General features: G+C 42.7%; 1 protein-coding gene across 1 annotated transcript in view; it reads right to left on the minus strand.

The window, feature by feature from the left end:
• Positions 1-6,248, minus strand: part of EDNRA (endothelin receptor type A) — a 28,985-nt gene extending 22,737 nt beyond the window's left edge. Inside the window, exons 1-2 of the mRNA XM_083631290.1 lie at positions 5,757-6,248; positions 1,528-1,974 (exon numbers count right to left, since the gene is read on the minus strand). Of these exons, the coding sequence (XP_083487416.1) occupies positions 1,528-1,914 (387 nt within the window). The 5' untranslated portion in view covers positions 1,915-1,974; positions 5,757-6,248. The remainder of the gene's footprint in view (positions 1-1,527; positions 1,975-5,756) is intronic.
• Between the last annotated feature and the right edge of the window lie 7,115 nt (positions 6,249-13,363).

The following is a 13,363-nucleotide window of genomic DNA, read 5'->3' on the forward strand; positions in this document are numbered from 1 at the left end:
CGAGAGGCTAAATCTTCTCCTTATCCCTGTTTTTACATTGCTTTTATACTCTTTACACAAGTGGGAGTATGCTGGTTTTTCCCCTGTGTTATGATAAAGGTGCAGTCACTATGTTCTCATTTAGTGTGGGATCTCATAATAGCCCAGCATAGAAAACAGAGCAGGTTTGCTCTCCACATAGATGTGATGTTTCTTAAATAGGCACCATGCAGGAATTTTATTTATTTGTTGGTGGCATTTCTTCCCCGGTTTTCACCATAAAAGATCAAGGAGGCAGCTTACAATAATTAACTATACTAAATACAATTCCGATCAAAAAGATAAAAAGGCAAAAAACCCACATAAAAATAGCAGATAAAATGAGGAAGTAAAGAGCCATTAAACACTCAGGAGAACAGGACAGAATTCACAAAGTGCCTAAATGCCAGCAGAGATGGCAAGGGAAGTGTGAGGGCAAATAGCGTAAGATCCCAGATTCTGGCTAAAACATCTCTAGATATTTTAACATCTCTAGTTAAAAGGGTCAGGGAACATCTGATGTGGAAGACCTCCACCTCAAATTCTGTAGAGCAGAAGCAGCTAGCCTTCAGTTTGGCAGCCATTTTGTTCTGGCCCAGGACTTTTTTTCAGCCGGAACTCGCTAGAACTCAGTCCAGCACCTCTCAGGTGAGTTCCAGCACTTCTCAGGTGGGTGCCATTGCCATTCTAAGAGAAAGAGGGAGGTGTTTATGGTGAGCTCCGGCACCTCTTTTTCTAGAAAAACAGCACTGTTCTAGCCCAAGACCAGCTTTGACAGTGACAGCAAAGAGGAAAACAAAATTAAAGCTGGGCAATAACCCTCTTCAGCTACTCTGGGAAGATCAGCTGAATAGAGGGGTTGTGTGCCTTGTGTGAGAGAAAGAGAGTAGCATGGCCTCCCTTAGCTAGTCCATCACTGATTTTAAGCACTGGTTTGTGATGTCCACAACTGCATCTGGATCTGGTAAGATAGAGCTGAAAGTCATCCACATAAAGACAGCACTCAACTTCAACACTACAGATGCCATCTCACAAAGGCTTTTAAATAGCACAAGGGAGAAATACAACAGCCAGTGAATACTGTGACACAAATGGCATGACAATAGCAGCCCCTCAGCAACACCTTCTAGAATCTGATTGCCAAGTTGGGGCAGGGGGAATGGGCTGACCATTAAACAATGCCTCCATCCTCTAATGTGTACAGATGATCAACCACAGAGATCCAGGAGAAACATGCTTCCACTGTCTAGCACTGTCTAGTTTTTGGGTAATTTTTATTATCTGTGAATACCTGGAGCTTAGCTGTCGATGCTCACCTGTCCTCCCCAAGCCATTACAGTTAATGGATTACAACAACAAGAAGAACATATTTATATGCTGAAAGGAGTGAGGGGCATCATCTGTCTGGCCCACCCCTTCCTTCACATCAGTGTTTCAGCTGCCCTCCACAAGTCAGCTTCTGCATACTGTAAAATGAGTGCACAAACTGTAAACATTGTGGTGTTTTACCTTATATATGTTGATAGGGATATCAATGATTATATAGATGAGGTCTCCCAGGGCCAGGCTAGCTATCAGTGCATTGGGGCCATTCCTCATACACTTGTTCTGGTAGATAATCCGCAGCAGAGTTGCATTCCCAACAAGCCCAATGATGAACACTGCACAGGATATTGCTGTATTGATGTATTTGAAAGTGTCCATAATTTTAGGACGTTGTGAACAATAGATATAGGTGCGGTTGGGTTTATGGGTAGGGAAGAACAGCTTAGATTCTGTTTCAGAGGAAGTTGTGACAGGGTTAGTCAGGTTTGACTGGTAGATGTCAGAACCATCAATGATGACAAATCCAGTTATGAGAAGCACCAAGACCATCTCAAAATGAAACGCTTCCATCTTCAAATCTTCTGTATTGGGAAATCTGTATTTCAACAGCAGCTGATGGACTTATTTCACCTACAATAAAAAGAAGGCAATATTTATGTTGCAATATTGGCAAACTGAAACATTTATTTGTATATTTTCATAGAATTCCAGAGCTGGAAGGAACCACAAGCGTCGTCTAGTCCAACCCTCTGCAATGCAGGAATCTTTTGCCCAAGATGGGGCTTGAAATCCACATCCCTGAGATTAAGAGCCTCATGAACTTTTAATTCTAGACAGAAATCCAAATTAAACTTTTAAATTTATTCATTCGTTTGCAAACTTATATCCAGCCATTCTATAAAACTATAAGCAAAGCAGCAAAGAAGGAGCAAGGGCAACAAATGTACAATAAAATACAATCACGTAAAATAGTATTGAAAGGTATTAAAAAATAAAAAGCAGAAGCAGACAGATCTATCTTAATCGTACCACCTTTGGATCCAGCTCAATACATTCAGAACTGGGGGGTTGTTTATTATTTAAATGGTTGATTTTAAACAAATGTTTGTGAAGGTAAATTCCGTTCCTTTAAAATCAGACTCTGTTTATTTACACAACTTCCATTTGCTTTTGTTAAACCCACCCCATCTTTCCCTAAGCATATTTCTTTGGAAATAAATTGCTTTGATATCAGTAAGGAAAATCCAAACATGTATGATAAGAGATTTTTAGAGAACTTACAGCTATAAAATTAATAGATGCTGGATGCTGAAAAATGTTTGGTCATTGGAACATAAGCAAGACTACTTTCCTTAAAATTTAAAATGACTACTACTACTTTTTATTATTATTATTATCGGAAATACCCAAGTCTCTTTTCTACCGGGTCAACAATCACCAAAGCAATAAAGCTACTGCAAGCCATAAAGGCTGCTGCAAAGTCCTGATCAGAAGCACGTAAACCAAGTAATTCCCATCCTATGTGTCATGATGCCTCATCTGGGGGAAGTAGTGACAGGACTCTCCAGCCTCTGGGAATTTAGGCTTCTAGGAACGACTTTGTTTGTTAACAGAACCCCAAGCTCTTCCAGCTGGAGAATGGTGCAATTGATATAGTCTTCATATTGAAGACTTTGGAGCCCAGGATTCCCCCCCCCCCTGTCCCTGAGAACCAGAACTGAACTGAACTCACAGTCCTCCAACACAAAAAACACACCCACACCCACTTTTTTCATTTTCTCTGTACAGTACTGCTGTTCTTTTAATGTTATTATTGATGGGCATTGTGGTTTTAATTTTATGACTTTAATGGATTTTTATTATTACTCTGATACTTCTATAGCCCATCCTGAGACTATATGATGAAGGGAGTATGAGTATGAATAACAACAGCAGTGGCAACATATTCAGCGGGGTGGTGGTGGTAATTTCTTGCTGCCATTGTTAAAAAACTGGGAATCAAAATCTTTGCTAATCTACTTCAAATCTCACCACCACCGTATAAGAACTACCAGTAGAATTATAACTGCATCTGTAATTTATGCAGAATATAATATGGAGGGGAGAAGCTCTGTGTACAATCCAACCAGGTCACCCACATTTACTTGAAATTGAGTCCCACTGAAGTTAGCAGGGCTTACTAACATGTAAACATGCATAGATTCACTCTCCACTTGGCCTTCATTTCAATAGTCTTTTAATTACCTTTTTAAAAAAAATATTAAGAAGCTGGGGGACGTTAAGTGCTAAATTTCGGCTAGACTGTGGCTCAAAACTACACTTTGCACTAATTGTGTTTTTCTTTCACAAACAGCCAGTGTAGGACCCCAATCCAGACCAGGGTCATAGCTGAAATTGCTGGAAATGGCGAGGAGGCAGATTTCATCTCAACATGGAGATAAACTTCCTAATTGTTAACAGCTGTTTGGCAATGGAAAAGGCTGCCTTGGGAGGTGATGATCTCTCATTCACTTGATGGATATACCGGTAAGTAGAGTCTGGATAGCCGCTTCTCAGAGATCGTGTAGTTGCATTCTGCACTGCATACTCACACAGAGCAGGTGGTGGGACTGGATACCTCCAAGGCCCCTTTCAATTATGCAATTTTTTGAAAGTTTTAGGATTTCAGCTAGCTCAAGGTGAAACTACATCTATTGACTCATTTTTTTAAAAAAATGACTCCCCCAAATTTACAGTTAGGCAATACTTTTATTGGGACCAACTGGAACGTCCCAAAAGTCGGGCAAGTTTTCAAGTTCTGCAGCACTCTTCACCAGGCAGACTGTACACAAAGCAGGCAGTGAGGAGGACAGGTACAGTGGTACCTCGGGTTACATATGCTTCAGGTTACATACGCTTCAGGTTACAGACTCCGCTAACCCAGAAATATTACCTCAGGTTAAGAACTTTGCTTCAGGATAAGAACAGAAATTGGGCTCCGGCGGCGCAGCAGCAGCAGGAGGCCCCATTAGCTAAAGTGGTGCTTTAGGTTAAGAACAGTTTCCGGTTAAGTACGGACCTCCGGAACAAATTAAGTACTTAACCTGAGGTACCACTGTACCTGTAAACTGAATGAAACTCACTTCTAAGTAACAATGGATAGCACTACAGGTCTGGGTACATTATGGCAAAGGGCACTTCAGATTGTTGCTATTTTGAGGGTGAGATTCAATCACATATCAGCAAATGCAGGTTGTGCGATTAAACTGGATTTGGTGCTCTCGCACAACAAACTTGACTCCTTTATCTTCTTTTTAAAAACGTTTGCAATAAGGAAAGTGATAGGAAAATGCGCTGAAACGTGTAAGATAACAATAACACCAACTTCCTAGCAAACATATTAGAATGAAAGCTCAACAAGTAGCTGACGTTATAAAACCCCCTTGTAAGCTTTCTGCAAATCAGAAACAAACCCTATTAACAGAATTCAGTATTACTATTGTTATTAAGTGTGTTAGGATCACAGCCTTACTTTTGACATGACTAACAATGACATCAGTGATACAACCAAGCCTAAACACATCCAACATGGGTCACTGAGTTAAAAGGAACGGAAGTTTCTGCCACAGTATGTGCCCTGAATGGAATACACAGACACACACGAGATTTTATGATCTACTCGTGCTAAACTTGGGTTTACTTGGAAGGATTTACGGTACGTGGAGATTCTTCCAAGCGATGCCGTTGTCCGCCGATAGCAGACGGGACACGGGATCGCACACCTGCAGTTGAGAAAGCAGCAGGGAGCACAGGGCTTGAGGTCCCTTCGCCCCCCCCCCCAATAATTGAGGGAACTGGATGACCTCCAAAAAAAGTTGATGAGCACTGGCATTCAAATAGTGTGATCGTGTGATCGATTATGCGGAGCGGGGCTTACCTGCCCCCCCCCCCCAATATTTTATTCAAGTTGGCACCCCTGGCAGGGAGCGATGTTTAAAAGGGAAAAGCAGCAGGAGGGAGAAGGGTTCAGCAGAAGAAGAAGCCCCCTCCCCTTTTCCGTGTCTGTTCCTCCAGCAAAGCAGCAGCTTCCCTCGAGCTGTTGCTTTTCATTTCACCGTCGGCGGGAGAGAATAGTCGCGCGTCCCTCGAGGCCGGTTCCCTGCCTTATTTCGGGCAAAGACCCCGCACTTGCTTTTGTACGGGAGCTTTCCCCTACAAATAGAGAAAGAGAGAGGGCGCGCACACGAGAAAGGAGGGAGCGGAATAGACGAGCACCGCTTGCTTCCTACCCCCAAGAACCAGAGGCCAACTCTCATCCCTCCTCCCCGTCCCCAGGCGCCGGGTTTTCCAGACTCCCTTCTTCCCTCGCAGAGAGAGACAACAAAAAAGTACAGTATCCCCGACGATCAGCCACGCGGCGTCGGTGCACCCACCGTTTTGTCCCGCGGAATCTGCGCGCCCGCGACGTCTGGCGTGGCTCCCGCCCGGGAGAAGAAGGACGAGGCGAGGAACACGCCGCCGCCGCGAGTCCAGCGGGGCGCATGGGAAGCTCTTTGTAAGAGCCGCGCAAGCGAAAGTTGGAAGAAAGTTGCTCCCTGGCTGCTTTCCCTCTCTGAGATCCCTTTCCTAGCGAAGGCTTCCTAAATCCTCCAGGCTCCGTCTGGTTGGGTGGGATTCCGACTCTCCACCTCCGGGCAGAGGGAAGTCGGATCAGCCCCCTCCTTTACCCAACCCCCCGTTTCCGAGGAAGGGGAACGACTCTCTCTCTCTCTCTCTCTCTCTCTCAAAGCTAGACGCTTGCAATATTCAGAAGAAGAGCATGCAACCTCAAAGGCAGCCTCCTCCGCCCCCAGCAAAAAAAAAGGGGGGGGGGAAATGAGTGGGGGGAACGCTAAGGGTGGTGTTTTTTTTAAGCAGTTCCTCCCTGGACAGGAGGAGGGGCTGTGGCTGCTTCTCTTGAGAAAGCAGGATGAGGCATCCCACCACTTTAGGGATCTTCCCATGAGGAAACCTTGAGAGCTGCGAATGCTCCCAAGGGTGGGCTTCACTGGAACAAAAGTGGGCCGCAAATGCGCTAGAAATAAAAAGCAAGGAGTGGATCCTGAGTGGGAAAGGGATAGGTACCAGGAAATAGAGGGGAATGGTTCCCTCCAACCGACTTTTTATAAATACAAGTGTTCATAGTTGTACTTCTTTAGTTATGTTTCAGGGTCTGTGGCGCTCCCCGCCGAAGCAGTTCTGCAATGTGACCTTCCTTCGCAGCCCCCCATTCCCCAAGAATGCTTTTAAAGCCCAGTACTGTAGCTTCAGTAATAAGACTTAGGTATCAGATTGACACCCACACCAGAGAGACAGCAGGAACTATTAACAAAGACTGTTCAGGATAAAGGAAGTCTTTTATTTGGTTGTTTTTATTGTTGTATGTTATGCTCACTGTATGTTATGTTCACGTTTAATGAGGGTGGATTTGTGTATTGGGGGGGGGTTGTGTTATGTTGTAAATAAAATTCCAATAAAATTAAAATCAAAGACTGTTCATTAAAGGTTACGTTTTGTTGATTAAGGGAACACTGAAATTTACTTTGGGGTCCGACATGTGCTCGACGAACCATTTCTAAGGACTCAAGAGCCTCTGACACCAACCACTAAGTGGTTTTTACCTCAGGCCAAATTCCCTAAACTGCCACCCTGACCAAATTTATTCACGCTACAACGTGGTCCAGCTACTCCGTAGAATCTGCCTTTGATGCCAAAGCTCTCCCTGTTGTGCTAAGATGATTTTAAAAACTTGCTCCTGTAACCTTGCTGTAAGAGTTTTACATAGGGCAGCCTCCTAGCTGAACACAGTCGCCGGCTTCCTTCTTCTGACCTTCACCAGGAATTAAAGTTGTCACACCAAGGATCAGGGGTGCCAACTTGAATAAAATATTGGGAGGGGGCAGGTAAGCCCTGCGCCATGTAATTGATCACATGACACAGTGCAAGTACGCCATTTGAATGACAATGCTTATCAACTGGGGGGGGGGGTCCCCTCAGGTATTTTATGGGGGGGGGCAAAGCCCCTAGTTGGCGCCTATGACAAGGACAACTGTATCACCGGTTTTCCCAAGTGACATTTTTTATAACACAGTTGACTGCCCATTGACTAGACCCTCCAGCCAATCAGAATCCGTTGTTTCCCACACCAGCCAACATGAATTTATCTGATCCAGGCCCTGCCTATGAATACAAAAAGCAATACTGTGATCTAAAAGAGAGAGACCACATTAACAGGGACAACAAGTGATGGGGAATAGCAATACACCCTGGAAGTACAATGATGTTTTGTTTCCATGTTTTTGGTGCCTGAGTTCACCCCTTCATAAGAATGATTCTGCAGAATCTTCTGCATCCATTTTCTATTCTGAAGAACTCTCAGAAACATTTTCACTCAAATGAGTTGGGAGAGGAATAACACCCTCCATCACCATCTCTGTTGATTGTTCACTTCTTTCAACTTCTTACGTTGTCAGGCATCATAATGGCAGATGGTGCTCAGTCAGCAACCTCAGCGTTTTCAGGAAATGTCCAGAGGCCATTTGTTCTCTGAGGCAGTACTGAGGATGGGTATGCACTAGATCAGGCACCCCCAGACTCAGCCCTCCAGATGTTTTGGGACTACAATTCCCATCATCCCTGACCACTGGTCCTGTTAGCTAGGGATGATGGGAGTTGTAGTCCCAAAACATCTGGAGGGCTGAATCTGGGGGTGCCTGCACTAGATGCTCCATAAATAAGAATGGGTATATGTTCTTTGAAGGACTTGGTTTATACATCACATTGTACTTCCTTAAAGAGAAATGGGGGGAGGGGGGACATTTCAAGTTTCTCATAAACCGCTTCCTTAATCCATCTCTAAATGAGAATAAATCTTCAGTAGGTCATACATAACATGGAAAGTTAACGACCCCATTTCTGTTGGTTGGGGTTGCAGTGTAAATTACGTTACAAACCTGCTGAAGGATAGATGTATTCTAATATTTTTCTCACGATAAAATTTGAGCTGTCCTTCTTTCTTCCAAGGGATAGATTTTTCCCAAGCCATTAATGAAACTATCATCTTGGAACTTCTATAGAGTGCAAATAATAAATGTGGAATTAGGAAAGCAAGGGAAAGTGTACTGCCTCTCTGCATAAGGCCTGTCTGTGGTGCCTGAAATATATGTTGTCTTTTTGTCCACGTGGAATGCTCAGAGATGAGTAATGTAGTTTAGTTCAAAAACAAAACGCGACTTTTTTCCAAGCTATGAATTGGAATTTTCCAACAATTTAGTGACATACGTTAATTCTGAGCTGTTAAAATGTGACCAAACATGTCACCATCAAGAGTTGTGTAAACAACACAATATTTGCGAGTGATTGATGTTAATAGCTTTCACGCACAATAAATGCCTTTTGAAATTCTATTTATTTATTCAAAATATTTATAGGCTGGTTTTCCAAGGCTTCCCATAGGCATCCGCTTGGCCATTATGAGAACTGGATGCTAGACTGGATCACTGGCTTGATCTTGCACAGCTAATCATATGGTCTTAAAACACTGTTTCACAGCAACAAAAGGACAGTTGTGATTAAATATAAAGTGAGGATAGCAGTATGTGGATGGAATAGCTTGTTAAGCAATTTTCCACATTAGCACTGTCCTTCAACTGGTTAAAAACAGGCAGCCTGAAATAAAGAAATAAAAAAGGTATTGTAAAACATTTTCCATGGTTTGTGCCTGATTTTTTTTTATAAAAAAGGATATTATAAAACATTTTCACACTCTGCTGTGTCAGAGAAGAAGTGAGTCACGAACCACACAAAAGTCATTTTACAATTGCCTTATGAATTTAATTGGGGCTTTAATCGAATTGCCTAGAAGCATGTGGCTTGTGGATTGCAGCAGGAGAGAAAGGAAAGAGGGGGCTATATTTTAGCCTTCACTTTAACTGATATGAGGGGGCAGCAAACAGAAGCTTGGGCAAAATGCATCGCAGAATTTCACATGTGCCAAGTGATGGTACTAGTCTGATTACCATTAAGATGGACCAGCAGTTGCCATATCTGGCTTCAGCTCCAACCATCTGTTGCTGACATGGTGCTATAAGTGCTGCTGATACTTTTTAACTGCTGTCATTTTTGCTGCTGGTTGTGCTGAAGCTCCACATATATTTTCCTTAAACTGCTCATTCACCTGAAGGCCCCAGGATATGGTCTAAAGAAGGGATGGGGAACCTGTGCCCCTTCAGATGTTGTTGGACCAGAACTGCCATCAATCACAGCCACCATGGCTAATGGTCAGGGATGATGGGAGTTGTAGTCTAACAGCATCTGGAGGGCCACAGGTTCCCTGCCTCTGACCCTAATGTTTTGTTGAAACTTGAAAGCGTGCTTTCACTATCTATGAGACAGGGAGATAAAATTTGCTTCAATTAAGAACATCTTAATTCCTTTGTGTCAAAGAGTTGGTGGGGTGGGGGAGCAACCATCTGGGCAGAAGACGCTGTTATTTTTATTGCTTCCTCTACATATTTTTTTTCCCCACTCAGTTTTTGTTGGCAGATCATGGTTTATATTCTGGCATGGGTTTTAAAGTGAATTCCATGTGGTATACACTTTTTATTTTCAGCGATCAAAGACTGGAGTGTAGAAATCTGATGCTGATTCTTGTTACCGCTCATTTCCATGTAGCCAATTGTTAAGGTAACCCACACAAGTACTTATATCTTAAAGTCTCTTCTTTGTCTTATGAGCTAACATAAGACAATCTATGGTCCATCTAGCTCAGTATTGTTTAAACTGACTGGTAGCAGCTCTCCAGGTTGAACTGTCCCATTCCTACCTGCGAGGTGCTAGTTACAAATCTCTCTTTTGGACATGCATATGTGGTCACTAGGGAAGAAAGGACCTGTCCATTTTGGTTCTCTCGGTTTCTTATTTTCGCAAACTTAAATTCAGTTCTCCCCATTTTACAGCAGTTTACAATTTTTAACTCAAATTTATCTTAAGCACATTTTTTAATATGGAGTTTTGAGCAACGTGTGCATTGTTGCAAGCAATTTCCCCTTAGAATGCATTTTGGTATGCTATTTTCACTAATATCTTCATTTTTATGCACACTTTCCCCTAATATGTGCATTTTGCAAACAAAGGTGGTTGGGGAACTACATTGCAAAAATTCAGATAAGCTGCAATAGTTGAAGGACAGCTGGAGTTTTAGTTCACCTATTGTTTCAGAAAACGTGTGTTTGATAGATTCAAATAAAGCAGAAGAAAAGTAAAATCAAAGCTGCTTATGTGTGTCTGTCACCTTGCAGAGGAGTCCCCTTTCAGCACACACAGGGGGAAGTAACTCCTCCCCACACTTCCAAATACATTCTGAAATCCAAGTCACGTGGAACCCATCATATGGGTTTACAAGCGTTGCTTTCCTCCTGTTGTCCCATACACACACAAGGCAAATAATGTCCTCTAGCCATGAGTTAGTAACCTTGAACCAATCAGCCATTATCTCTCAGCCTATCATATCCTACAGGGTTGTGGGTGGGAAGAAGAGAATCGTATATACTATCCTGAAGTCCTTGGAGGAAGTACAGTATGAACAAAACCAAATATTAACAGGAGACGCCAACCCCTGATTTCTACAAAACAAAAAGTTATTTTAACCAACCACATTTTAAAATGAAAAGTGGGGAACGGGAAGAATCTCTTTCTCTTGGTTACTTAAAAAAAACAAAAACAAAGAAACCTTGGGGGAAATGAATTATAAAATGGTAAGAAACATTTTGTATCACATGCAAGATCAGGCCCCTCTCTCCTCGATGTTGTCTTGATGGGTTTTCCTCTTCTTCTCCTCCCCCTCATCATAAGGATTTTCATCTTTCATGGCCAGGGTTGGCATGCTTCGCAGCACATTGCCCAAAATATAGATATACTGAATTGACATCAAATATTTATAACATTGGGAAAATAGCTTTGTTTTCTCAGAAATGCAAAATGACCACACACACACACACACACCAACAGCCTTACAATTGCTATTATTAGGATATGTTCTACAACTAGCTCCTGGCATGAACTGATGGAAAAAGTCAAAACCTCTTTATTCAATAGTGAGCTGGTCGTCTTGAGAAAAAGCAAATATTTGAAGAGCAGAAAAGGTCTTTTCCAGACCAATTATTCCAATGTGGGTTCTTTAAGATGCATAAAAAGAGCCTTCCTGTACCAGACCAAAGGCCTGCAGCATCCTGTTCTCACACTGTGAACCAGATGCCAAAGGGCAGAGGCAAGCAGGACCTGAATGAAATAACATTCTCCTCCTCAGGATGCTCAGCAGCTAGTATTCAGGGGCACACTAGAATGACTAATGGTCCCCATTAGTCTTATCCTCCAGGAATTTCTCTATAAAAGCTAGTCTTCCTTTCTTCCAAGCTTGATCAACTCATGCCTGGATATAAGTGAAAACTGTTGGGTGAACAGAAGTTGTCTTTTTAAAGTATCAACCTGCCTGCACATTAAGATTAGTGAAGGACCTCTCCTGGTGGGCGCTGCCTTAAATGAGACATTTTCTCATGTAGGAAATGCATTGCTCTGTAACCCCTGGATTGTGTGCTCTCATCCGTTGGTTTTTACAGGGAGGCATGCTGCAACATATGCAAAAGCAGAAAGCTGTGTGCGCAAGCATGCCTGTGGAGTCAGTGAAAGAGTGACTGGGAAAGTTCTGAGAAGATGGCTGTTATGAACATGTTTTGAGGCCGGGCTGTCCATCCAAAGTGCCCTCTTCTTATGCAAAGTGTCATTTCTCCACAATTTGCACCACGTAAGTACTTTCTGTGGCATGAGACAAAAGAGAAACAGCCCTATGCCATCACCCTGTCATTAGTGCCAGATTTACGTATAAGCTAAACAAGCTACAGTGGTACCTCGGGTTAAGTACTTAATTCGTTCCGGAGGTCTGTTCTTAACCTGAAACTTTTCTTAACCTGAAGCACCACTTTAGCTAATGGGGCCTCCCGCTGCTGCCACACCACCACTGCCCGATTTCTGTTCTCATCCTGAAGCAAAGTTCTTAACCTGAGGTACTATTTCTGGGTTAGCGGAGTCTGTAACCTGAAGCGTCTGTAACCTGAAGCGTATGTAACCCGAGGTACCACTGTATAGCTTAGGACCCCACTCTCTTGGGGGCCCCCAAAAAATTAAAGGAAAAGAAACTGAATGTACATTTCCAAAATATAAGATAAAAAACAAACAAAATAAAACCTACATACAGCGAGTGTTTTGTGTTTTGTAGGCTCCTATGGTGTACATATTTTGTTATGTGCAAATGGCTTTAGATACCTGTTAGGTCCATAAATTACAATATAACATATATTCAACACAAAAAACAGCAACAATTTGTTGTTGACAAAGGACAGCTGGACATATAAAGGGCCCCATTACCTTCAGTAGCTTAGGGCCTCATCAAACCTAAATCCAGCCCTATCTGTCATATAAAGGGCTCCCTGGCATGGGTTTATATTCTGTGGAGGGGGGGATGGTGTTGTTGGGTACAGAGTTAGCTAGACTCTTCCTGCTTCACAGCATGTTTTGACTCCGTATTGAGTGTAACTTACACCACCTCTTTTTCCAGAATAATGTTACATCAGCAGAAGTGTCTGGAGGCAAGTGCAAGAGAGTACAGGATTCAGACTAACCCTGCTCTTCCCCTGATACACTCTTGATCATGCCCATTTCTACCACTCTTGTGCTGGTGAAATGGGTCAGTAGCAGGAATTCACTGACAAAACATTCCGTCAGGGTATCTCTGATCTCAGGGTCAAGATCTTGGCAGCAGCATAGCTCCAAGACCCAACCAGCACAGGCTTTCTTACACTAAATCCTAAAGCTCTTCAGGCAGTGTAATTAATTTTTTAAAAATTAATTGCGGCCATTTAAATTAATTTAAACATTTCAAAACAGATAACAGAACAAATTGTTTTCTACTGCTCCAGATGGCAGAATCCAAACAAATTGACTCAAA

This window comes from Podarcis filfolensis (genome assembly GCF_964270895.1).
Source record: "Podarcis filfolensis genome assembly, chromosome: 9".
Taxonomy (NCBI): domain Eukaryota; kingdom Metazoa; phylum Chordata; class Lepidosauria; order Squamata; family Lacertidae; genus Podarcis; species Podarcis filfolensis.